Raw genomic sequence first — 25,601 nt, 5'->3', positions numbered from 1 at the left:
CCCCGGACCACAGTTTGAGAACCATGGGAGTAGAGAATGAGTGGACTTTGGAGTGAGGGCAGCATTCCAGATAGGGTAAGTGGGCAGCTGCTGGTGGCCCCCAACTCGGGGAGCAGAGTGAGAGAGAGGCTGGAGAGGTGGGGCCCATTTAGGAGTCTGATTAGTGGTGGGGAGAGTCCCACGATAAGGGCAAGTGCCTCCAGGGGACCGGGGAGTGGTCTGGACATAGTTTTCCTTCACAGAGACAGTTTGTTAAATCTAGAGAAATATTCTTCACTCCGGAAATAAGCACTCACAGTTCTCAGAATACGCCGTGCTTTCGTCTGTTTTCTGTTTCTCCACTTCTGATAAAGACCTAGTTACAAGATACATTTCCCTCTTAACAGTGCGAGTCAGAGATAAACAGCAGCTGACCCTGGCCTCCCTCTGCCGCTGCTGCTGCCAGTGTGACTTGCGGGGGCAGGGGAGGGCAAGGAGGAGCTCACCGCCGTTGGCCAGAAGGGGGCGCCTCTGCCCAGCTCCAACCATTGGTGGCTGTGCAGGAACAAATACCAGGGTTGCCCAAAAGCAGCCAGAAACCTGGCTTCTCTGCAGGTCGTTTATGTGAGATGTCCCAACATTAAGCTATTGGGCACTGATTCAGAAATGTTTGCCACACTGCGAGTACTGAGCGGCTCAAGTCTGCAAGGCAAATTCAGCCCATGGGTGTCTCGTTCCTGAGTGCGGTGGATAGTGGTGCGGTTCCAGGCTGCTTTTACACAGATTCTGATTGCAGGAGCATCGGGGACGTGCTGGGAGAGAGGCTGGAGGCCGAGTGGCCTGGAGGAGGCTACTGCTGGCCTTGGCCAGAGAGCACGCGTGCATCACCCCCAAGGCAGCAGGAGAGGTGGGAAAAGCGGGGGGCACCCTGAGGCCGCAGAGCTGCCCGACCTGATGAATGACTGGATATGGGTGAGAGGGAGGAGGGCTGTGGAGGACAACCGCCAGGTTTCTAACGTGCGTGACTGAGTGACGGAGTGACTGGTGGTGACATTCGCTGGGATAATGAAGACGAGCAGAAGCCTGTACTGAAGGGAGGTTCTAGATTGTAGGTGCCTGTGGTGTAGAACGTAGGTGCGTGTGGGTCAGCCAGCAAGCTATCTGCCACAGAAGTATGGGGTTTGAAGTCAAAGGAGAGCCAGAGGGTTAGTCAGCTTTCTAAAACACAAATCCGGTCAGGTTACTGCTTGTTTAAAGTTCTCTAATGGCTTCCGGTTGTCTGAACAGAAAGTCCAGGCTCCTGGTGGAAAACAAAGCCATTTGCAGTCTGTCCCTGCCAGCCCCACTGTACCACACCCCGGCACAAACACCTGCTCCCCAGGCCTGCTGGACAACTCGGAGTCCCAGAATAGGCCATGCCTTTGTTCTTGCTAGCTCTTGGGCCCACGGTACCTTCTACCCCGTCCCTCATATGTTTGGAAAATTCCTAGTTCTCTCAGACTCCAGCGTCTCTGCCCTGAAGCCTTTGCTGACCTTGTCAGGCAGAAGAGATCACTCCAACCTTTGTGCCGCCTCTAAACTTTGTGCGCGCTGCTTTTTCTGCCCCGTCACTCCCTGCTGGAAGGATGTGCCTGTCTGTAAACTGCTTGAAGGCAGAGATCACTTCTTACCGCATCACCCATTCCTTAGCACACGTCTGGCACGTAGTAGACACTCGAGAAATGGCTGAAGAGTGAGATGCCTGAAGAGTTTTCCAGGAGGGAAAACTGCAAGGCTGGGCTAGCGGAAGATGCTTTTCACTTCCCCGGGGATTACCTGGCTCTTTCTCTCCTTACAGTTAAAGAACAGCTTGAGGGCCCCGGTGCTGACCTTGCCTGTCTTCTTTCTTTGCAGCTGGGGTATGGCCGTCAATGTGTACTCCACATCCGTGACCAGTGAAAATCTGAGTCGCCATGATATGCTTGCATGGGTCAATGACTCCCTGCACCTCAATTATACCAAGATAGAACAGCTCTGTTCAGGTAGGAGCCTGGGAGTGGGAAGGGGAGGGAAGGTGGGCGGCAGAAGGGCGACGGCAGACAACACAGTTTGTAATCAGGATGGAGGAGAGCTGCAGAGCCCTGAAGTAGTCAGAGTGTTTGGAGGTGAAGGAAATGAGGAATATCAGAAGTAAAGAGCAGGAGAGGCTCAGGGAAGGGCTGCAGGACAGGCGGGCCAGTGGGGTATCAAGAGCTAGGACAGGCAGTGAAGCCAGAGGGTAATAGCATGAGGTGCAGACTAGCCACTCGGGCCCCAAATCTCAGCTCTTCTTGCAGTGCAAGCCCAGGAAAATCACTGGGTCTCAGTTTTCCCATCTGTAAAATGGAGATCACATGCCCTGTCAAACTAGGGCCGCTGGCGGGATGGAGTTCCGTACGTACAGTGTTTGGTGCGATGCTTGTACGTGACCGTGTCAGTCCAGAGTAATTGCTCTCGTTCCTGGAAAGCTGGGGGGACTCTGGCCAGGACAAGGAGAGAGAAGACACTGGGTCATTTGGAGCTGAGGGCCAGCACAGGGCCTGGGCAAGGGGAAGCGAGGAGCCCCGGCAGGGGGGTGGCCAGACGCCCTCAGGCAGCTGTGCGTCTCCGCAGGGGCAGCCTACTGCCAGTTCATGGACATGCTCTTCCCCGGCTGTGTGCACTTGAGGAAGGTGAAGTTCCAGGCCAAACTAGAGCATGAATACATCCACAACTTCAAGGTGCTGCAAGCAGCGTTCAAGAAGATGGGTGTTGACAAAGTAGGTGCCTGCGCTCCGGGGGGCCCTGAGGAGCTGTGTGACCCTGGGGAAGAAGACGGCCTGCCAGCCGGGGCGGCGGGGGCTGCTGGGGTCATTCCAGCTCTCACGCCTCTCTCCACGCCCCTCCTTTCCAGAGGGAATGTTCCCCCAGCTCAAGGCATGGTGGGAAACCCCACACTTGACACCCCACCCTGACAACATGCCTGCCCCTTCCTTCTCTCTGGATCCCATCCACCTCAGCAACTGAGGCTCAGTCTAACGGCTTCTATGAAGTTCCTTCTCTGTAGGGCCTAAGTCAAGTCTCTGGGCTCACTCTCCTGCCTCAGTGGCCCGCAGCCCCGGGTTCCAACAGCCCTCACCCCCCCTCCCCCCATGCACGCGGCAGCAGCACCGAGGGACACCTCCTCACACGGTGACGCCCAGGGCCTGGAGGAGAGGGCTGGCTCTGGATCCCTGGCCAGGGCCACAGCCTGCCTGGCTGCTCCGTGCCACGGGAGGGGGCCCCCCTGTGGAGAAGGAGGACGCTGCAGCCCAGGGGAAGCTTTCCTGAGAGCAGTGGCCCTCTCACCGAGGAAGGCAGCCCGACGGCAGCAGGTGGCTAAAGTTCTCTGCTTGTGTGGTCTATTTCAGATAATTCCCGTAGAGAAATTAGTGAAAGGAAAATTCCAAGATAATTTTGAGTTTATTCAGTGGTTTAAGAAATTCTTTGACGCAAACTATGATGGAAAGGATTACAACCCTCTGCTGGCGCGGCAGGGCCAGGACGTAGCGCCACCTCCTAACCCAGGTGATCAGATCTTCAACAAATCCAAGAAACTCATTGGCACAGCAGGTAACGTGCCCGAGCTGGGGGAGGGAGTGTGGGGGGCCGGGCCGGCGGGGCTCCACAGCCAGGAGCGCCCCCTGGGCCACCGGCCCGGCCCTGCCAGCCTAGAGGAGACTGTTATCACGGAGTTCAGATGACGCCGCCTGCTGCCCGCCTAGACCAGGGGGAGTCACAGTAGGGAGGACAGGGCCGCAAAGATGGCTACAGACTCCACCGGCACCAGCCACGGGAGCAGTGGCAGTGGGAGGCCCAGGGCACTTGCTCTGGTAGCGTGAGCTAAGCTGTTGGCCTCGAGATGACGGGGCGGCATGTGGCACGGTTCGTCTGTCCAGGTCCTTCCAGGCCAAGGGCCTGGTGCCAGCAGCACACACCTTTCTTGCCCCCTGCCCACTGGACGCCCAGGGACAGGAGTTTGCCGAGCTTCCCCCACTGGGATCACGTCTTCCCTGACTCTGAAGGTCCATGGCCTGAAGTCCTCAAAAGAGGAGTCTTGAAAGGAAGCTTTGTCTGGGTTCTAGAAGAGAAGGGAGAGAAGTGATAGGGCCTTTGGGGGACAAGAGGGCTGGGGAGAGGAAGAGACAGGAGCAGCCCCAGCATCTGAACCCGTCATAGCAGAGCCGCTCCTCCGTTTGCGCTGCTGCCCCGCCTGGGCCTGCCCCCGTTCACCTGCTTGCTTTGCGTTAGAAGCAGCCAGCTCTGACTAGGGAGCGGCCATAGCTAGAAGACAAGTGGCCACAGCATGCCCGGCCTGCGGGGGAGGACCTGGGGGCCCTGAATCAGGCCGAGCACAGAGCACAGAGCCCATCCTGAGGCAGGGAGCCTGGGAGGGCCTGGGGCCCTGAGACTCCAGCATCACCCACAGGGAGGGCAGGGCTTCTGGTAGGAAAACCCAGCAAGTGCCAGATCTGAGACCCTGCCCTAGCGGCTCTTCCTCAGACTCTGGCTGACAGGACAAGAGGCCCAACCCCCCCGGCCCCACTTCCCAGATTCGCCTTCCCAGTTCCCCTCAGCTCTCCCTCAGGCCAGCTCTCCTCCCTCCCCACACCTCATACCTTCTTTACTCCCCTGAAGCCCCTGCTCTCCCAGGCTTGCCAAAGAGCTGCCCAGCTGCTGTGGTGTCCGTGTGGCCATGGCTTGAGGCCTAGCTGTAGATGGCCCTCCTGAGTGGGAGAAGAGGGGAGGGCAAGAGTGCCTGCCTTTCGCATGGGCCTGCCCTGCAGCCTTCACACCAGGCCGTCTCGTGCCACGTGAGCTGTGGGCTCACGTGACCCCATCCGACTTCTCTCCCCTGGGCAGTTCCCCAGAGGACGTCCCCCACAGGCCCCAAAAATATGCAGACCTCTGGTCGGCTGAGCAATGTGGCCCCACCCTGCATCCTCCGGAAGAATCCCCCATCAGCCCGGAACGGCGGCCATGAGACCGATGCCCAGATTCTTGAACTCAACCAGCAGGTGAGGAGGGTGGGCAGGGGCGGCTGAGCGAGCCCTCAACAAAAAGCCAGGCCCTCGGGCATCATGACAGGAAGGGGGGTCTGAGGCAGGGATCTCTGGCCTGAACACCCCCTTGTCCCTGAGCAGCTATTGGACTTGAAGCTGACCGTCGATGGGCTGGAGAAGGAGCGTGACTTCTACTTCAGCAAACTTCGAGACATCGAGCTCATCTGCCAGGAGCATGAAAGTGAGAACAGCCCTGTTATCTCGGGCATCATTGGCATTCTCTATGCCACTGAGGTGAGCTCTGGGCCTGGCCGCATCCTGCCCCGTGACAACCACAAGGGGTGGCACCCGAGGGGCCTGAGGGAACACCGTGAGGAGAGCCAGCTGAAGTCAGAGCCTAAGGCCACATGACGATCAGCCAGGAACGGGGACTAGAACTCGACCCTTGCTCCCGAGCGTCCGGCGGCCGTCTCCCCTCTGCCTGGCCTGGCTGGTTCACCACTTCCCTCTCCTCTCCCACCCTCCAGGAAGGATTTGCACCCCCTGAGGACGATGAGATTGAGGAACACCAACAGGAAGACCAGGACGAGTACTGAGGGCAGCTCCAGCCCTAGCTGACTGCACAGCTTCCCGTGCCTCCCCTCCCGGTCCCCCCCACATTATAATCCTTTCCTTACAGCCTGTCGGCCCCCGGGTGCTTTGTGTCAGTGCGGCAGCACTGGGGAGTCAGGCAAGGAGCGGGGGCTCTCGGGGAAGGGGCAGGTGAGCAGGCAGAGGCCCCGTCCTGCCGGCACCAGCCCAGCGGTGCCTCTGTCCACTCCTCCATATCCCTATTTATTTCCGTTGTCTCTACGCTGTGTCGGCCAACACTTCCCGGGGTGGGGAGGCTACCGCTGCCCCCCGCCCCAGCCAGCCACTTGCTCCCCTGACAGCCAGCAGCTGTATATTTGACAAAGTCATTGGTATATTTTTACTTACTGGATTTTCCTTGCACTTTACCTGCTCTTTTCCCAGGGCTGACAGCACGGGGCTCCGGGGCAGTGTGCCTGGCTTGGCTTCCCTTCCCTGGTGCTGGGAGCCATGGCAGGACTCCCCCATTCTTATTTATTTTGTCTTTTGACTTCCCAGTAGTTGAGGGGAAGGCTGATGTCAGGAGAGGGATAAGGGGGACTAAGGGGGGGTGCCTTAGGCCTCGGTCGTCAGGGAGAGGGAGGGGAGCATGTGAGGGATGAAAATGACCTCCTGGCACCAGGCTCCCCCACCCTTGGCCCCCGGCCCCCAGCACTGAAGCCCAGCACTGCCCCGAGGCCCCCAGCCACTCCTCCCGCAGCTTGGTTCATACCACACAGACTCTGCTTGGACCCTCCTGTACGTCCGCCTCCCATCTGCCCTCCTCCCCAACCCCAATCCCCTCGGGCCACCCAGCCTGCATATGTGTTCACTTTTATTTAAATAAACTTGTGTGGTAAAAGTCCATGCCCTATCTCCCTCACCGGGGCCACGGCCTGGGTCTCAATGCTTGTGTCTTCCCAAGCACTCCCCTCTCCAGAGGTGGTTGGAGCACAGCGCGGCTGCCACCCTCCGCCAGGCCTAGAAACTGCCATGGGCACGTGGCCTCAAAGCCCAGCTCGAACCCCGTCCCCATCTCTCAACTCTGGTCCAGAGGCTGTAAGGGGAGGAAGACATGGAGTCCACGACCCCCAGTCACCGTGGAGGAACAAAGTGTGGGGCCGTGGCTGTGACAATGGGCGGCAGCCCAGTCAGGTGGCTGGGGGTGGGGGGAGGAACAGGGTGGCCTGGCCAAGAGGTGCTTTGTTTCAGTCTCCTTCTGGCCAGTCAGGCCACATGATGTCCCCCACCCGCTGTCAAAGTTCACATCCCTCTCTCCAGCTGGGGACAAGGAGAGAGTGGAGTGAGTTACAAAGAGCAAGCAGCTGTGAGTGCTGAAGCCCCGAAGGACTGCAAAGCCTGAGCTGTCCCTTCTGTAGAACAGGCCCTAATGGGAACCTGGAGTCAGCAACGCTTTCACATCATCTGCACAGCCCTACCCTCCTGGTGCATGCCCCGGCAAAGGCCCATAGTTAAGAATGTCCTGGAAGCCCAACAGGGACCAAGGGTACTGTAACCAATGTGTGAGCCAGACCCGCTCAAACAAAGCCATCCTATCAGACTCTGCACTTATTTTATTTTATTTTTTTTAAAGATTTTATTTATTTATTTGAGAGAGAGAGGCAGTGAGAGAGAGCACGAGCGAGGAGAAGGTCAGAGAGCGAAGCAGACTCCCCATGGAGCTGGGAGCCTGATGCGGGACTCGATCCCGGGACTCCAGGATCACGCCCTGAGCCGAAGGCAGTCGTCCAACCAACTGAGCCACCCAGGCGTCCCATGCACTTATTGATGAAGGGACCAAGCCCTGCATGTGACATTACTTGCTCAAGGTGGTAAAAATCTGGGTTAGAATTCAGACCTCCTGACTCATGATTCGGCACTCATCCCCAAAGACCACAGAGGTGGGACCTCCAGAATGTTCTCTAGCAATGGGCTGGTAGTCCTGGTAGGTGTCTCTTCACCATCCTGAACATGATCAAATTGGGGCCATGTTTCTGCCGTGCCCCTGCTCCATGAGCCTCCTCCAGACCACTGCCATTTCTCTGATAACTCCAGACAGAAGTCTTAAAGAAGTAATTCATACTGTTCATCCCTCACTCACTTCACCTCCTTTTGGCTCCTACTCCAACATAGATTCTTCTGGCCCTATTCCAGCTTTCTCCCCCAAGTAATTCCTTGCCTGCTTTTAACTCCCTTGCCTAATCTTTTTTTTTTTTTTTTTAAGATTTATCCATTTATTTAAGAGAGAGAGAGAGGAGGGGCAGAGAATCCCAAGCAGACTCCTCACTGAGTGCAGAGCCTGATGCAGGGGTCCATCCCAAGACCCTGAGCTCATGCCCTGAGCCGAAACCAACAGTCAGACGCTTCACCAAATGAGCCACCTAAGCTCCTCCCTTGCCTAATTTTAAAGGGCTTTCCTCCATTATTCCATGTAGATACTGTAAGAAAATAAAGTAGTTGTTCTATGTTACCCAAAGTTCATCTTCAGGCCAAGACCTCACGCTGCTATCTAAGTGGGTATGGAATAATGCCTCCCCCCAGAGGTATCCCATGTCATAACTCCCTGAGCTGGGAATGTGTTAGGTTACATAGCAAAGGGGAATTAAGATTCCAAGTGGAATTAAATCGCTAATCAGTTGACCTTAAAATAAGGAGAGGATAGTGGGTTATCCAGATGGCCTCAGTGAAATCACAGGGTCCATAGAAGTGGAAGGGGGACAGAAGAGGAGGTTGGAGTGATGCCATGTGAACAGAACTCAGTCTGCTGTCCCTGGCTTTGAAGACAGAAGAGGCCTGAGCAAAGAAATGCAGGCAGCTTCTAGAGACTGGGAAAAGCAAGAAAACAGATACTCCCGTGGAGTCCCCAGAAAGGACCCTGCAGACATGGTATTGTAGCACAGTGAGACCCTGGCAGACTCTTCTAGAACTGTAAGATATATAGAACTATAAGCTAATAAATGTGTGTTGTTTTAATCCACTAAGCTTATGGCAATTTGTTACAGCAGCAGTAGAAAGCTAACGCAGTAGGTCAAACTCAGCTTCAGCAGGCTCACCCTTCTTCTCGCCCCCACACTAAACACCCACCTGTCCTCCTTGACCCCACATCTTTTGATTCTTCCCTCAAACCCCATGTGGGTGGGTACCTGCTCCAACCCATGTCTATGGCTGGCATCTGAGGCTGCTCTTAAACATTCAAAGTTCAGGGATACAAAGCCACTGCCACCTCCACCTCTTCCCAGTACCCTCATACTAAGTGTGTCTTTCTTGCAGAATACTGAAGATGACGAACTACAATTTTCTGTTTACACATTTGTCTCTCACACAGGCTTCAAGTTGCTCCTGAGCAAGTGAGACAAATCCTCCAGCTCTACCCAGTACAGTGCCAGGTGTCTAGGTAGAGAAGGTTCTTAGGAAATGCTACAGAAAAAATAATGAGTGACTCCTAACCCCTAGACTTCAAGGTACAACCAATTACCGGCCAGACCAGTCCAAGGAAAACCAGCAAAGAAAGTCCCTCCCACCCTTTTATATATCCCCACCATGGAGCAGACCCTGTTTTTACCTCCATGGAAAGCTCTTTCTCTTTCTTTTCAGAAAACAGCGTCTCCTCTGTGACCATACACGTGACACAGAAGGGTCGAGCAAAGGGGATATTGGTGCTAGACTCCGAGAAGAGCTAAACCAATGATCTGAAAAGTGAACTGAATCATGATCTGTTCAGTTATGGTCCTTGGCAAAAGCACTCTATCTCAGAGCATCCGGAGGCAAAGTCAGCCACAGTCAGACCAGAAGGGGCTGGAGCACAGGCAGGAGGCAGCCAGAGCCGGTCACCTCCCATCTCCTGACTTTCCCCCGCCCACCCATACCCCATCCTTCACATATCTCCATTCACCTTTCCGAAACACTGGCTCATGCCATTTTTCTCACTGGTCCCCCAGCCCACATTCTGCAGACCACAGCTTATCACAGACCACACCCTTTCCAACCTTCTGCACCTCCCAAATACCATCAAGCATCACCAGGCAGAACTACTTCCCGTTTCCCAGGTTTACCCTTTCTTGTCCTACCTCTAGGCCTTCGCTTAAATCAACAAATCCATACAACTGGCCAATTCTCTTCACTTGTCCTGATCCCCCAACCGGAAAAAATTCTCCCATTTCGCATTTCAAAGTCCACCTCTTTTAGGAAGTTTTCTCTAATCTCTTTCCTAAGGAGCTCCTCAGTCCTCAAGCGGTTCGACCACAGGAATTTGGACTCTATTCTAACTATAAGGGCTTGCCTGACTCTATTCTAACTATAAGGGCTTGCCTGGCTTGCATCTCAGTATGGTAGATAGGAATCTCATTCTCAGATGTAGGAGCGTATGTGAAATAACACATTTCCTTTTTTTTTTTTTTTTAAAGAGTTTATCCATTTGACAGACAGATCACAAATAGGCGGAGGGGGCCCCGCGGGGGGGGGGCGGGGGGCGGGAGACAGGCTCCCCGCAGAGCAGAGAGCCAGATGCGGGGGCTCGATCCCAGGATCCCTGGACCTTGAGCAGAGCTGAAGGCAGAGGCTTTAACCCACTGCGCCACCCAGGCACCCCAACACATTTCCTTAATTGTAATAAACTACTTTCATTTCTCCTCCCCTCATCCTCCTCTGCGGGAATGCTCTAAATGTTGAGGTCCCACTGGGTACTACAAGCATGGCGGAAGGCCCTCCAGGGATAGTGGATGTCAGCACTAACCTGCTAGACTAGTTCGTCAGGTCAAGGGCCCTTGATTATTCCCTGCCACATTTGGGCACATTTGGGACTTGGGATTGCCTCTTGCGGTGGAAATCGGAGCCAGTCTTTCCCATTACTTGGAAGGGGAAACAGCCCTCTGTGTCCCAGACCCCCAGATTTTTTTTCTCCTACCAGAAATGGTCTCCACTCTCCTCATTTCCTGCCCTCCAAACACTGCCCCCTCTCTCAAGTTCCGTCCTCTTCCTTGTTCTTCCACACTAGATTTTTATAGCCCAATAACTCGAAGTTTAACCACTAGCAACAAAGAAGCTAGCGCTTTCCTAGAAAGACGAAAGCATTTAATCTTCAAACTCTCCCCAGAGGGAAAGGGAACTTTCCATTCCATCTTTTGAACACCACTAGAAAGGAAAGAAAACCCAAAACGATTAAATTTTCGAGTCACCCAGTGCAGTGGCCTTCACACAGTAGGTGCTCAAGAAAGAGTTTCTGAATGCTATAGCCTCTCATCTCAACATCTTTGCCTGGATGTCTTTTGCTAGGAAGGAGACCCGACCCCCTGCCCAATCCCTTGCTAGGGATAACCTGCCGAAAACGCAAGACTACAAGTCCCAGACTGCCTTGCGGTCGGCGCCGCGCGCCGCGAGGGCCTACGAGGAGACGTGGCAGAGCGCGGCGCCTCCGCGCCGGACGGGAAAGCCCAGGGAGGTGGCAGTGGCGGGAGGGTCGGAGCCATGGCAGCCAAGGCGGCTGGTGGGGGGCGCTGGGAGGTGGTGAAAAAGGGGCGGCGGCCCAGGGCCGGCGGCAGTGGTAGAAGCGGCGGAGGGGACCGCCGGGCTCTCGGGGAGGCGAACGGTGTGTGGAAATACGACCTGACCCGTGAGTACCCACCCGGCCGGCCGCCCGCCCGCGCCGCCACCCGGCCCTGGGCCTGTCCCTTTGGCGAGGTAGCGAGCGGCCACCCGAGCCCCTGGGCTCTCCTACCGATCCGGACCCCCCCCCGGTCAGCTACCGCGCGTTGCCTGTTGAGCCTCACAGGAGGTAGACAGCGCTGAGAGGGAGCTGTCTTCGCCTCGCAGATGAGTAAACTGAGGCCCAGTGGAGTTAGATGCCGTCCCCGGGATCACATGTCAGAGGGGACCAGGACTGCGGTCTGCACACACGCTCTGCCAGCTGCTCCCGGCCCTAGCCTTGGCTCCCTGGGCAGGCGGCTGAGAGCTGGGGACAGGCATCTTCGTTGTACACGGTGCCGTGCCGCCTCCTTGAGTAACCAGCAGTGTCGCGGGGTGGAGGCTGAGCGTCCCGTCGGGCGGCCTCATTCTGGACAGCCACCGAGCATTGTCAATGGTGCCTGTTTCCCCAAGTCTCCTGGAGGAGTGGCGCAAGTTTGCCACTTGTTGCTTAGACAGTTGTCACATTGGAACCCAGATGGAAAAGCCTGACCTCCCGGACTGGTAGCCACTAACGGAGGAAGCCAGCGTCTGTATCCAACTCCTCCACTAGTTCCCACGTACTCTGGTTTATCTAATAAAGAAATGCCTCACTTCTGTGAAAGAGCCTGTAAACTCAAGAGCTGCCATGACTGAAAGAAGCAAGAGGGCTCCTCAGCCTGCTCCTTAAGCATGACAGCAAGAAGGGGTTTTGATGGGCATCTGGGTGGCTCAGTCATTAAGCATCTGCCTTCAGCTCAGGTCATGATCCCAGAGTCCTGAGATAGAGCCCCACTGGGCTCCCTGCTCAGCGGGAAGCCTGCTTCTCCCTCTCCCACTCCCCCTTCTTGTGTCCTCCCTCTCTCTCTCTCTCTCTCTCTCTGTTTCTGTCAAATAAGTAAAATCTGTAAAAAAAAAAAGTGGGGGGAGGTTGAGGCAGGTTCCTCGCTGAAGATGAATTGGGTGACAATGTGCGGGAAGGAACTGCTGTTTCCGTGAGGCCCTCATGACCTTTTGTCTGCCTGTCATTACCCCAGCTCCAATCCAGACGACAAGCACCCTTTACGAGCGGGGCTTTGAGAGAATCCTGAAGCGGCAGAATAAGGAGCAAGTTCCACCCCCTGCTGTAGAGCCTAAGAAACCAGGGAACAAGAAGCAGACGAAGAAGGTGGCAACCCTCACCAACCAAAACCAGAAGCAGAGTCGCTTCCGCAGCCTGGAAGAGGCACTGAAAGCTGTGAGTGTACCTAGACTTGAAGTGGGGCGACGACAGGGACATGAGGTATAGAAAAGATGAAAGGACCAGGATGGGGAGGAAGGCCGCTGAGGGACCTATGGAATTTGGGGAGCTATTGATTGGGAGGAGGCGTTCAGGAATGGGCAGAAACCCCAAGAGATAGAATGTTTGCATTTAAGATAGATAAGGAAATAAGTTTATAGGGAAACCTAGGTTAGTGCCAGAAGAGCCTTGAAGACTCAGGGATACCGGGAAGGGGGTCGAGAAACAGCTGTGGTTCCTTTCCCGGTGGAAGCGGCGATCTTTCATTTTCCACCTGGTCCCCTCGAACATGGGAAGGGCTTAAGAGAATTGGGCCTTGAGATCAGCAATTCCAGCTGTGCTATGTTTTCTCAGTATCTGGATGCAGCGATACTTTGGCATTCCATATACTTAACATTTAAAAGTAGAAATCCCTTGTTCTTCTACCTTCACCTAGTTCAACCATTTTCCCACCTCTGCCCTGTTTCCCTCTATTCTAACTTACCACGGGGTGGGGGTGGGGGCCTGTATCCCTGGCAGCTGGACATAGCAGCTCTGCAGAAGGAACTGGACAAGAGCCAGAGCGTGTTCTGTGGGAACCCATCCGTGTGGTTGAAGGACCTGGCCAGCTATCTCAACTACAAGCTCCAAGCACCTCTAAGTGAACCCACACTAAGCCAGCACACTCACGGTTAGTTCTTCCAACTCCCTAAAATGAGACAAGTTCAAGACAATCCTGAAAGGGCTGTGTGTGTAAATCCCTAAAGGGCTCTGTGTAACAGAGCCCAGCGCCCCTCACTTGGTCCTCATTTATGTGCATGATTCAAGCTGTTCACAGGTCATCATGGCTCTAAAAGTGGGCCTCATGGGAATAGGGAGGATGCCAGCCTAGTGCAGGGACCTCTGTGCGCACTCACTGTTCTCAGGGAGTGCAGCAGAACCCTCAGAGCGGGCAGAGGCTTCTGGTCCTAGCACTCATGTGGAGGCCTTTCGGCCCCAGATTACCCCTACAGCCTGGTAAGCCGGGAGCTGCGTGGAATCATCCGAGGGCTACTGGCCAAGGCAGCAGGGTCTCTGGAGCTCTTTTTTGACCACTGTCTGTTCACGATGCTGCAGGAGCTGGATAAGACACCAGGTGAGAGGGGAGCCCCCTTGAGGGATAGCCCTGTCCCATATGGGGAACCTACAACTCCCTTTTTCCCACTTCCAGATTGGCTGGGTGGTTCTATTTCCAGCAAGAAATGTGCTCATCTCAGTACTCTTTTGGAAAGAGAGAAAGAAGTTAGGAGTTGCTGGTCCTGAGTCCTGGGCTCACAGCTGCTCGAAGGGAGATCTTGGGTTTGAGATCCCAAGTAATGTACGTAGGTCTGAGAACAGCTGTCTCTCCAGGGGAGTCACTACATGGTTACCGCATATGTATCCAGGCCGTTCTGCAAGACAGGCCCAAGATTGCCACCATGAACCTGGGCAAGGTGAGCTCGGGCGGGGGGTGGGGAGGGTGGGGACACCAAAGGGGCTAGGACTGGGGTGGTTGGGTGAATCTACACTGTTGGGTTAACAAAGGGATCGTGGAAGATGCTGTGAGACCGGTAATGGTGGCTAACTCTGCTAGTACGTGGTCTGGGGCAGCTTTATATTCATATGACATAGGTACCACTGTTGGCTCCTATATTATAGGTGAGAAAATTGAGCCACAGTGGGGTTCCGTGACTTCCTTAGTTAGCAAACCAGTAAGTGGCAAGCATGGGTAAAGGCCACAGCCTGGTGCCAAAGTGCACGCTCAGAATCGCCACCCTGTGCTACTCTAGTGGGGCGATGCCCCTTCGCCTGTCTCTTGTCTCCCTTTCGACATCTCTTCCTGCCTGGCTTTGGGGGTGCTCCTGTTGCTTTGCCCTATTGCAGCCTGCCTTTCCCACTGGTCTCCTCAGTTCCTGGAACTGCTAAGGTCTCACCAGAGCCGACCTGCGAAGTGTCTGACCATCATGTGGGCCATGGGTCAGGCAGGTTTTACCAACCTCTCGGAAGGACTGAAAGGTAACAAAGAAGTGGGGAAGAAAGGGGGATGGTCTTGGAGGCAGGAAGGTCCTCTTTAACATCCCCAGTGGGCCCAGGCATGAGGCTTCCTCACTGACCTTTGTTTCCTCAGTGTGGCTGGGGATCATGCTGCCTGTGCTGGGCATCAAGTCTCTGTCTCCCTTCGCCATCGCTTACCTGGATCGGCTGCTCCTGTGAGTAATTGGCAGGTTGGGGAGAAGGGGGTTGACGTCCGCCAGGAAGGCCCATGGTGTCCAGAGTAACCATTGGAGCAAAGTGGGGTGCTGCGATCCTGGTGTCCATAGATGTGAGGAAAGCCAGGACCAGCGCCTCCCAATTGGAACATGATGTTGTGGAAGAAAAGGGAGGAAACCACTAAGGGCTGGGGGTAGGGCTGATTTCATGCCCATTTTCCTAGATGCTGGTCTCAGCTGGGGTCACAGCCTGCCCGGTCATCTCCAGCAAGTCTGTTTCTTCCTTTCTCCGATAGGATGCACCCCAACCTCACCAAGGGCTTCGGCATGATTGGCCCCAAGGACTTCTTCCCACTTCTGGACTTTGCCTACATGCCCAACAACTCCCTGACACCCAGGTAGGACTGCCCTGGGGCATACCTGCTGTGAAGGCTCCAGCAGCAGGTCGGGAGCAGGCAGGATATCTCCCGTCCCTTCTTCTCCAATTACCCTCAATTGGAGATTCTCAACCTGCAAGTTTGAGGGATCGGTGAACCCCCTAAAATTATATGGACCCTCAGGTGTGATTGGCATAAGGGCATTTTCCTGGGGAGAAGATCCATGACTTCCAAAAGATGTTCCAAGGAGTCGCTGAGTCTAAAAAGACTGAGCCATTATAAGGCCCTTAGCGACTCCCCTCCCACAGGCAGGGCAGAGATTCGGGCAGGCAGCGGGACACATCGCGTAGCTCCATTTAGAGCCTGTGCCTGGCTCTCCTCCCCACCCCCACCCCAGCCTGCAGGAGCAGCTCTGTCAGCTCTACCCCCGACTGAAGGTGCTGGCATTTGGGGCGAAGCCGGAATCCACCCTGCATACGTACTTCCCCTCCTTCCTGTCCAGAGCCACCCCTAGCTGCCCTCCTGAGATGAAGAAAGAGGTAAGGAAATGACAGGAGGCCGCTGCAGAGGTCCGTACGGGCTGACAGGGGCCTTGCCTCTTTCCTGGGCCTCCCCTTAGTTCAGTCCCGACAGCCACCCGCCCCTCTCCCTCACGCGCCACCCTCACAAGGTCCGAACTGAAAGGACTCAACGTTCAGGTGTGGCTGGTCTGTGATGTCCTGCCTCTTGTTCAACGGGTGACCTTCGAGCTCAGGCTCCAGCTTGGGAGCTGCGGCCTCTCAGAGATTTCTGGGGTCTGGGCAGGATTTCCCCATCCCTTAGGATGGGCGTGTTGCATGGGTGGTGCTGTCCTCCTCTGGCGGCCCCCGGCCCCAGCAGTCTCTCCTGTCCCCTGTGCAGCTCCTGAGCAGCCTGACTGAGTGCCTGACGGTGGACCCCCTCAGCGCCAGTGTCTGGAGGCAGCTGTACCCCAAGCACTTGTCACAGTCCAGGCAGGTGGGGGTGGGGGGCTGCCCACCTCTGATCCATAGAGAAGCCTTAATGTGTGCTTCCCAGCCTGTCCCTGGCCTAGAAGCACAAGGGGAACATTGGTCGCTGTCCCTCGGGTTTGTGCCTCTCAATTTGGGAATGTGGCTGGGGTGGCCTCTAGGAAGCTGCTCACCGTGGGAGGGAAGTGACGGAGCCAGGGCCTGTTGGGGGACCGGAGGATGGGAGGGGCCGAGTGGGCCCCTGACTGGAAGGGGTTGTGCTTTCCCTGTAGCCTGCTGTTGGAGCACCTGCTCAGGTCGTGGGAGCGGATTCCCAAGAAGGTGAGGAGCTGGGAGGACATGGCAGGCTGAGCCTCGTCTGGGTTCTGGGTTTGTACCCCTCGACCACTGCCCTCCCTTTGCTGAGAAGACACTGTATTTGGGCATTTGGCAAGGACAGAGGTCCAGGGTGGACGCTCAGAGTCCCCTTACAGACCAAATGTTACCCTCTCAACCCAGACTTTCTTATCCTACAGACGCAGAGGTCTTTGCAGGAAACCATTGAGTCCTTCAAGCTTACCAACCAGGAGCTGCTAAGGAAGGGCAGTGGCAACAGTCAGGAGGCCGCCACCTGTGACGCGGCCTGCAAGGTGCTGGCCCCCAGCCCTCCCCAGCCTCGCACTGGCCGATGCCTCTGTCTCAGCGCCCCAGACGCCCCCCAGGAGCCCGCCCTGCCTCCGGGATCATGTGAGGGCCAGATCCCTGCCCTCTGACCACTGCTCCCCACCCCTTCTCTCATAGGGCCTCTTGCAGCAGGCACGGGGCTACCGGCTGCCCTGGACACGGCTCCTCCTATTGGTGCTGATCTTTGTCATAGGTTTCCTGTGCCATGACTTCCGGTCACACAGCTCTTTCCAGGGTAAGCAAGAATTGGCAGGCAAGGGAGAGAGCATGAGGGTGAGGCCCAGCGCCAGGCATGGCACCCACTGGCCCTAGCACGTAGCTTTGCCCTGATAGTACAGAAGACAGGCTTTTCTGTCCACACCTTCAGCTTGTGTTGTTGCTTTGCTGGGTAGAAATGTCTGTGTCTTCATGTTCTCGTTTGAGTAAGTGCTGTCTCCGTTTTAACCCCTGAGGAAATTGAGGGTCAGATTTAGCAATTAGCTTAAGATCACGGCTGTTAAGTAGACGACCCAAGGCCTCCTGCCACTCCCTGGCTGCTTCCCTGCTGTTCACCAGGCCCAGCAGGAGAAATGGGCTCAGCGCCCCAGGCCTGCCTCCCTCCTGAGCAGCCCCGAGCCAGCTCTGCAGCCCTGGGAGCGCATGAGTTCTGCTCCACCCCTCACTGGGCCTGCGCTGGGGCCTTGCAGGGTCTGTCTCCCCTCGCCCTGCCCCCCTCACCCCCAGCTCACCAGAAGCCCCCTTTACTCAGCCTCCCTTTCTGGTCGGTTGCTTCGATCATCGGGCTTCTTGCCTGCTGGCCAGCAAGTGTGTGCCAGGGTCTACTCCTACAGCCTGCAGGGCTACAGGTGAGCTCCTGGGGAGGGGAGAAGGGTGGGAGGGACAGGGCCTGGTGTTTAGGGTGGTGACGACATCAGTGGGAATGAATTATGGTTTTCCCTTCCCAAGGCCTCCCTCCCCCTCGCAGCTCTTCTTGGGGAGCCGAGTCATCTGAGCAAACTCAGCCTTGCTTTCTCCCCCCACATCTTCTACAGCTGGCTAGAGGAGACATTGCCGGCTTGGGGCTCCCACCTTCTGACCGTGGTGAGGCCCGGTTTGCAGCTGGCCTGGACCCACACCAATGCCACAGTCAGCTTTCTTTCTGCCCACTGTGCCTCCTGCCTTGCCTGGTTTGGTGACAGCCTCACCAGCCTCTCCCAGAGGGTAAGCCAGAGACAGGGAGGTCAGGGAAATGATGGTCTTCCCAGGGTCTGGAAGGTGCGTCCCCACCAGGCCCAGCAGGAGAAATGGGCTCAGTGCCCCAGGCCTGCCTCCCTCCCGTGGAGTGGGTCCTCGGGGCCAGGATGCATTCTCCCGGTGCTCTGACCCCTCCACTGTGCTCCCAACTACAGATCCAGCTCCCTGATCCCCTTATCCAGCTGCTCCAGTCTCTGAGGGAGCTGCTCCTGCTTCTTTACCAGAATGTGCTGCTGCCATTGTGGCTTTTACTGTTAGAGGCCCTGGCCCGGGCCCAGGAGTACTGCCATGAGGCGTGCAGGTGAGACCATCATCCAGAGCCCACGCCGTCTCCCCAGGGATCAGGCTCTCTGCTCCATCTCTCACCTTGCCCTGCCCTGCCCCTTGCACATACCTTGGCCACTCTGGGACACAGGTGCAGCCCTGTGATTCGACACAGCCCTGCTTCCCCACTCCCACACATATTCTGCTTTCCTCTCAGAGGTGAAGTGACCTGGAATTGTGTGAAGACACAGCTCAGCGAGGCTGTTCTCTGGGTCTGGCTCCGCCTACAGGACATCACCGTGGCTTTCGTGGACTGGGCACTTGCCATGATCTCCCAGCAATAGGCCCTGCCTCCTTGACCCCTGGCGCTGTCTGGGACAGGCCGTGTGAGACTGCTGGCGGGGAGAGGAGAGGGTGGCAGTTCTGCATAGGAGTCTTTTTCACTTGGTGCCTGAGTTCTGTCTCCTAAGGAGTGGCTGGTGGCCTCTGCCCCAGTTCCTCTGTCTTCGGTGGTGACTGAGCCCAGAGATCTCCCAGACTCTTCCCCCCTGATCCCACTGAACACTTGTCTGGCCCTCTTGCATGTAGCTCCCGGCCTCCGTCCTCAGTTGCCCCCTCTCTTCTGTCGCCCCCTCTCTTCTCCTGCTCTCCACTTCCTTCCATCATATTCCCAAAGCCCCAGACAGCTCCTCTCCAGAACGGTGGGATTCCACTGAGTGACAGCCGCATTCTTCTGAGGAAGGATTCCTGCTCCCAGACTTTAGCCACCGTGGGACAAGGAAAGAGGCCTCTGGAAGAATGTCACACCACAGTGGGCAACAGCAGCTTCACCTCGGCCCACAGCTCGGGCATGCCTGTCACTGGATATGAGGGCTGGGTGGAAAGGCCTCTCACTGCCCCCTCCGTCATGGTCCTGCTTCTTTTCTCTCCACTCTCCTTCAGGGTTAGGGGACTCTGCCTCAGGGTTCAGCTCTTGCCCATTGCCCACCCCTACCATCTGTCCGGAGAGCAAAGCCCAAGTAGTTGTGTGCCTCGGGCCCAGTGAACCTTCCAGCAGCCTGTCGAGACAGGGTTCAGCATACGGCTCCTCAGTACGCTCCTAGGTGGAATAAAGGACACAGATTTGACTTCCAGCTTTCCTCTCTGCACCCTCATATAGGAATTCCCATAGTTGTGAACAGGACAACAATATACTGGGCTCGCACTCGTCTCCCGTGGCCGCCCGCCTTCTGGGGCTTGTCGCCAGTGGCTGCAGTCAGCCTTCTGACGCGGAAAGCTCTCACCCAGCACTCTAAACTTTGGCCTGTTGAGGATTCCAGACACCCCTTTTGCTCCTCTAATCATCTTGTCTCACTTGTCACTGTGATTGATGTCCCCAGATTTGCCCTGATAGCTGGAGTGTTGTAAGCTGCGAAAAGCAGGGGGAATCTCCCGGAGAATTCTCGGACTATGATCAGTGGTGTCCTCTTCCTTGCCAGGACCTTAACTTACTGGTTTTTATAAGGCAATGAGTGAAGGATTTAGGACTCCCAAGAGACAATGAATCAAGGGTCTCTCACCAAAATCCCTTTTTGTGTTTGACTTGAGACTCAAGTTAGAGAGCTAAAGAGTCTGTCAGCTCTCACCTCAAGTTTCCTTCCTTCAATGTTTCAGATCTAAACCGTACTAGAGCGCACTGCCCACTCCAGCTCCCACGGGCTGGTTCATGAGTCCACCAGGAGACTTCGAGGACAGCGCAGTGTTGGCCAGCTCTCGCTTTCCCGTTCACTTGTCACTGAGACTCTGCCTTGACTTCCAAAAGGCAAGATGATAAAGTAGTAAGTGTAGAAAAATCCTGACACAAAGTGAGGTCATGAGTACAATAGAGTCTCACATCTGTGTTCCCTTTCCTTGTTAGGACAGAATGATGTTACTTCTTGAGAGTTAAGCAGCCCACATTGGGCAAGAGCCCTGCTCCCCTAGTGGCAGGTAATCATGACCGCTTTTCCCAGAAGAAAAAGAAAAATCCCACCTAGCAACTGAGGTCTAGGACCGCTAGGCAGGACTGTCCAAGGGTCCCAAGACCTCACCTCTTCCTCCCCGATCAGAAGCAAACTGAGTCAGTTCTTAAAAACAGTGAATCCTTGTAGCTGGCCTGTATTCAAGACAAACTGAAGAAGGGGCTGGTGTGAACCTGGGTTGACAACAGCACAGGACGGGTAAAATGATGACCCTGTCCTGATGTCATTGAATCACCAAGGCCGCCGGACTGCTACGAGCCAGCAAGTTCCAAGAACATTGCCTACAATGTGCACTGGCTTCTGGTGTGCATGCTGGGTTGATTTGGGTGGGTTCATTCAGCTTCTGACCTAGAATCCTGGGAGGCTACTGTTAATCAACGTAGGTTAGCCTGGGTCTCCACAGCCTCTCGTGGGGACACCCAACACCTTAGTTGACTTTATTTGATAAACACAGTTGTTGGACCTGATACTGGAATTGTCCAGAATTCTGGGTCAGAGAAGTAGTTCCAGCCTTGCACCTGCTGCCCATTATAGCTAAACCAGACACCCAGACGTTTCACATTTTGCAGACCCGTCAAAGCACAGGAACTAGAGTAAAGCCAGTGTGGACTAGAGAGTAAGCCCGTGCTGACAAGTGGGCTCTCACACCATGATGATGGGTGTTCTTGGAGGAACAGAAGCAACCTGACACCTTGGAGGGTCACATCTCGACACTAACCTTACTTTTCACACAGCTGGAGTTCCACAGATAACATGCCAGGGAAAGGGGCAGTTTGAATATGGTTATCTCTTACCAACTTGCGTTATGACCAACTCTTGTATGGGCCTCCAAGTTCTAGCACATGACTCATTTGAAACGCTTCTTTCCAAAAGCCTTAAACCATGTTTCTGGGTTTGAACCGAGTCTACAGCTCCAGCCTGATGGGTGGGTGGTCTGCTCACTAGGAACAGATAACATGGCTAGACTCCGCTGCAGCATTGTCTGTCCATTCTCAAATGCCATCACCCTTGCGGTGGAGGGTTTCCCATGGAGACAGGCATGCCTGCCCTGCTCTATTCCAGAAGGACCCAGCTGACAATTACACAGAAATTGCAATGGTAGTCTGGCCTCTGAGCATTTTCATCTTCTCTCTCCTAAAGGATATTTTGTTTAAGTGAACACTTAGACTGATCTGTCCTTTTCTACAAGCTCTTCTTCCTAAAGGGCTTGAGGGGACAAAGGCTCACTTTTCCCTATGTGGTATTCCACTTTTCTAGGCAGTTTCAGTGCCCCAAACTTGAAGTATAAGAAGGAATCTGGGGGCAGGGTTGGGGGAGCTTCCACCATTCAGGGTATGATTGAATACTGGTTGAATATTGAATAATCTTCCTATTAATAAAAACATTGAATTCAGAAACATTGTTGGATGTACCTTGGTATATAATTATTTTTTTATTATGTTAGCACACTGATTATAATTTTAATAGACTTATTTAGAATTTTAGGTTCATATCAAAATTAAGCAACAAGTACAGACACCTTGCCCCCTATACTCACACAGCCTGCCACCTTCAACATCAGTAAACCTACAATGACAGAGTGCTAGCACCCCAAGTCTGTAGTGTACATGAAACGTACTTTGTATGATTTTAGTCTTTTTAAGTTTATTGAGATTTATTTTGTAGCCCAACATGTGGGCCATCCAGGAGAATGTTCCATGTGTGCAGGAAAAGAATGTGTATTCTGCTATTGTTGGGTGGAAGATTCCATGCATGTCTTTTAGGTCTAGTTGGTGTGTTGATCAAGGCCTCTGTTTCCTTACTGAGCTTATCACATATACATTCTTAATGTTAAAGAATTATAACAAATCAGGAAAAGCCTAAACACAACAATGAAAATAGGGATAGAAGACAATTCATTTAAGAATGCAAATCAACAACAGACTGAAAGTCCATTTCATTGGCAAAATGCAAATTTCAAGTAAGTTACCACTTACTTTTGCCAGAGATTTTTTTTACATTAAGTTGTCACTGCTGTTGCTGGATTTTTGTTTTTTGGGTTTTTTTTTTAAGATTTTATTTGTTAGACAGAGATCACAAGTAGGCAGAGTGGTGGGGGCAGGAAGCAGGCTCCCTGCTGAGCATAGAGCCTGATGCAGGGCTCAATCCCAGGATCCTGAGATCATGACCTGAGCTGAAGGCAGAGGCTTTAACCCACTGAGCCACCCAGTGCCCCTTGCCAGAAATTTTTAAGTAATAATATACTCAGTGAATGCTGTACTACAAATCACTGTAGTGTTTCTGGGAAATAATTTGGTAATATTTATCAAAACGTTTAAAAGTTTTATACTATTTTACCAAGTAATTCCACTTTACCAAGTAATTCCAAACTCCTGAAAATATATTCTAGAGACTAGAGAAGAGAAATGTAGACAAGAATGTATGTACAAGAACATTTATTGTAGTAGTAGTAGTAGTAGTAGTAGTAGTGGTAGTAGTGTTTAAAATTTGGATGTAAATGTAAATGTAAAATTTGGATATAAACTGGGGCAATACCGAAATGAGAAATGACTAAAGATGCTTTCAAAGAATTTTTAATGACATAGGAAATTCTCATAATTGAGCTCAATTTGTTGAAATATTGGCTATAATAAAAAACACAGAAGAATGTCGGCAAGGATATGGAGACAATGGAACCCTCCTACATTGCTGGTGGGGATGGAAAATGATTCAGCCATTGTGCAAAACAGTCTGGCAGTTCCTCAGAGCCAAATGAGCTAAACATATAATTACCATAAAATCCAACAACTCCACTCCCGGGAGTACACCCAAGATAAATACATATATCCACACAGAAACTCCTACACAAATGTTTATAGCACTTTTATTCATGGAAGCCAAAATGTGGAAATAGCCGAAATGCCCATGGATAAACAAAATGGTATATTGCTACAATGGAATATTATTCAGCCATTAAAAGAGAGGAAGTGCTGAACATGACACAATGTGGATGTTTCAAAAACACTATGGCAAGTGAAAGAAACCAGAAGCAAAGAGTCAGATATTTTATTATTTCTTTTATATGGGATCTCCAGAATAGGCAAACCAATAGAGCAAAAGCAGATTAGTGGTTGCCTGGGTATGGGGGAAGTGGTGGTGGGGAATGAATACTTAAAGCGTACAGGGTGTTGTTCTAGAGTGGTTTAAAAAAGTGAGGGGAACTAGAAAGAAGTGATCATTTGCACCATACTGTAAATGCACTAAGCGCCACTGAATTGTTCATACTTTAAAATGGCTAATTGTACGTTATGTGAATCTCTCCTTAAAAACAAAAAACTCAACGTAATTGAATATTTTCTGTGTCTCAGCCTCCCCTCCCCTCAAGAAAGACAGCCAGCACGCTAAACACCTAGCCAAGAAAACTGCCCAAGTTAACGCTCTCGAACACAATGGTAGCATTTGCAGCAACAGAATGAAGTTAAACGAAATTGGTGGGAAGACGTCAACCTCTTGCACTGTGGGGGATGCTCCAGGGTGAAAGCCGTGTTGTGCTCAGTGACATCAGAGACGTCGGATTTAAAGATCAGCCTGAGAGCACCCAGAAAGTGTCCGAGCTGCGAATGGGCTCGAAACCATCCCCCGACCTGGATTTGCGCCGGGCCACCGTGACTCCAGGTGGCGCAGGCCGCAGAGAGGGGGAATGGGCCAGGTGTCCCCGCACACCCGCTCCGCCAGACCACGAAGCAAGGCTTCACGGGGGCCTCGGGTATTAGGTTTGTCTCAAAGCCCCAGGAACTTCTGGTTGGCAGAGGCGTGGGGGCTGGGATTCCGGGCCCCTGAAAGAGGCGCGAAGGTGTGACGGGGTAGGGGCAGGGGCGACGGGGTGGGCTCGGCCTCGCTCGGAGCCCGGCTCCGGTTGCGAACCGCCGGGTTTGTGCGCTGCCCGCCGGTGCGCCGCCTGCACGCCGCCGGCAGCTCGGTGGTTCGGCGGTCTCAGGCTCCAGTCAGAACGAGCAGATCCTCACAAAACGGTGGTTAACTGACCGAATGAATGGCTTTCACGTCGGGAGAGCAGTAGGATTTTACTGGAGCCCCCGAGACACCGAAGGGGAAATGAGGGCAAATAACGAAAGTAAACCCCCGGCTTTGCAAACCGGGTCTGCGCCTGGCAGCTGCGGAGCACGCTGCGTCCCCGTCGCAGGGGAAAATGCTGCCCAGCGGCCGGAGGTTGCCGGCAGGATCTCAAAGTGTCCGCAATCCCATAAAAGCCACGGGGGTGGGGGTGGGGGAGGGCGGGTGAGGAGGTGTGGGGGGTTGTTGTTCGTTTTCTAAAAAGCAGGGAAATGGAAGGGAAGCGGATTGCCCATTTCCTTCGTCCGGAGTTGGGAAGCGGGTCCTTTGCTCGCACTTCTCTTTCCAACTTCCTTTGTTCTGTGCGACGTGGAGGAGCTCGGCGGGAAGAGAGTTGGGGCGGGGACGGTGGGGGGGCAGCTTTCCGCAGAGTCCCTCTGATCTTGTCACCGTCGTGCGGCTTTGGTAAGCATTAGGGAGGAACTGGCAGGTGTCGAAAGCAGCGGAGCCTTCGATAGCTCAGTTGGTAGAGCGGAGGACTGTAGTGGTGTGAGTTGCGGCAATCCTTAGGTCGCTGGTTCGATTCCGGCTCGAAGGACTTCGTACAACCTTTTTAGCTTCCGTTTAATTCAATTACCCCGTAGGGAGAAAGTTTCACTCGGAGGCCCGCCTGTGCATTTGCAGAAGCAAGGCAGCTGTTCGCCAAAACACATGTGCGGTACGTAGTCCGTATCCGACCCAGTTCTCGTGGGTTAGATGCGAAATTTGCTTTACTCTTGCTTACGTGTGATTGTTATACGCCTGCTGGAAAAAATCTTGCCCATGACCCCACCGTACTCTGCTATATAAACGTCTTCAACTACGGACGGTCCGCGGGTCAGCGATCGGCCGAGAACATCCTGTAAGGCAAAGGGAAGAGAGCCGGCAGCAGGCGGGGGATTAGCTCAAATGGTAGAGCGCTCGCTTAGCATGCGAGAGGTAGCGGGATCGATGCCCGCATCCTCCACTCAGGTTTTTGCCCCGCGCATCAGAGGATCCCTTAATAGCAGGAGATCCGCTGACCCAGGAAGGTGTTTCCAAATAGAGAGGAGCGCGGTGAGCGCCGGCTAGCTTCGCACATTGTCCTTTTATTTTGCAGGTGAGTCTTTTCCAGTTTAGTTCCTGGTCACTTTGTGTTTATCTCCTACTGGCAGGCAGGCCGTTAACCGTCTTCTGAGAAGATGCGGTGGAACCCTCGGGCGCGATTTGCAGGCC

At 54.1% G+C, this 25,601-nt stretch overlaps 2 protein-coding genes and 2 non-coding genes across 6 annotated transcripts in view; all 4 read left to right on the top strand.

Moving 5' to 3' along the window:
* Positions 1-6,492, top strand: part of MAPRE3 (microtubule associated protein RP/EB family member 3) — a 51,959-nt gene extending 45,467 nt beyond the window's left edge. The window contains exons 2-7 of one of the 2 annotated variants that reach the window (XM_044261922.1): positions 1,873-2,000; positions 2,611-2,756; positions 3,387-3,588; positions 4,879-5,033; positions 5,160-5,312; positions 5,546-6,492. In XM_044261922.1, coding sequence (XP_044117857.1) covers positions 1,880-2,000; positions 2,611-2,756; positions 3,387-3,588; positions 4,879-5,033; positions 5,160-5,312; positions 5,546-5,614 — 846 coding nt within the window. In that variant the 5' untranslated portion in view covers positions 1,873-1,879 and the 3' untranslated portion in view covers positions 5,615-6,492. The remainder of the gene's footprint in view (positions 1-1,872; positions 2,001-2,610; positions 2,757-3,386; positions 3,589-4,878; positions 5,034-5,159; positions 5,313-5,545) is intronic. The other variant, XM_044261920.1, reaches the window with a different exon arrangement.
* A 4,562-nt stretch (positions 6,493-11,054) lies between these two features.
* TMEM214 (transmembrane protein 214) lies at positions 11,055-19,424 on the top strand. 2 transcript variants are annotated; one of them, XM_044261918.1, is made up of 17 exons: positions 11,055-11,235; positions 12,323-12,522; positions 13,084-13,234; positions 13,544-13,678; positions 13,933-14,015; positions 14,472-14,577; positions 14,690-14,771; positions 15,068-15,169; positions 15,546-15,687; positions 16,049-16,140; positions 16,410-16,458; positions 16,653-16,766; positions 16,918-17,035; positions 17,549-17,645; positions 17,832-18,000; positions 18,189-18,334; positions 18,515-19,424. In XM_044261918.1, exons 1-17 carry the CDS (start codon positions 11,091-11,093, stop codon positions 18,639-18,641), a joined length of 2,058 nt encoding a protein of 685 aa, XP_044117853.1. In that variant the 5' UTR covers positions 11,055-11,090; the 3' UTR covers positions 18,642-19,424. The 2 variants fall into 2 exon arrangements, with proteins under 2 accessions (XP_044117853.1, XP_044117854.1); XM_044261919.1 differs by lacking the exons at positions 17,832-18,000; positions 18,189-18,334; positions 18,515-19,424 and adding an exon at positions 17,746-17,821.
* Positions 19,425-24,855: 5,431 nt separating this feature from the next.
* Positions 24,856-24,945, top strand: TRNAY-GUA. The gene is given in 2 exon segments: positions 24,856-24,892; positions 24,910-24,945. It is a non-coding gene; the product is annotated as a tRNA-Tyr (tRNA).
* A 335-nt stretch (positions 24,946-25,280) lies between these two features.
* On the top strand, positions 25,281-25,353 carry TRNAA-AGC. The gene has a single exon. It is a non-coding gene; the product is annotated as a tRNA-Ala (tRNA).
* Positions 25,354-25,601: the final 248 nt, after the last annotated feature.

This window comes from Neovison vison, chromosome 8 (assembly GCF_020171115.1).
Source record: "Neovison vison isolate M4711 chromosome 8, ASM_NN_V1, whole genome shotgun sequence".
NCBI lineage: Eukaryota > Metazoa > Chordata > Mammalia > Carnivora > Mustelidae > Neogale > Neogale vison.
The sequence above is the reverse complement of the archived record's forward strand: the minus strand, read 5'-3'. Positions and strand labels throughout refer to the sequence as shown.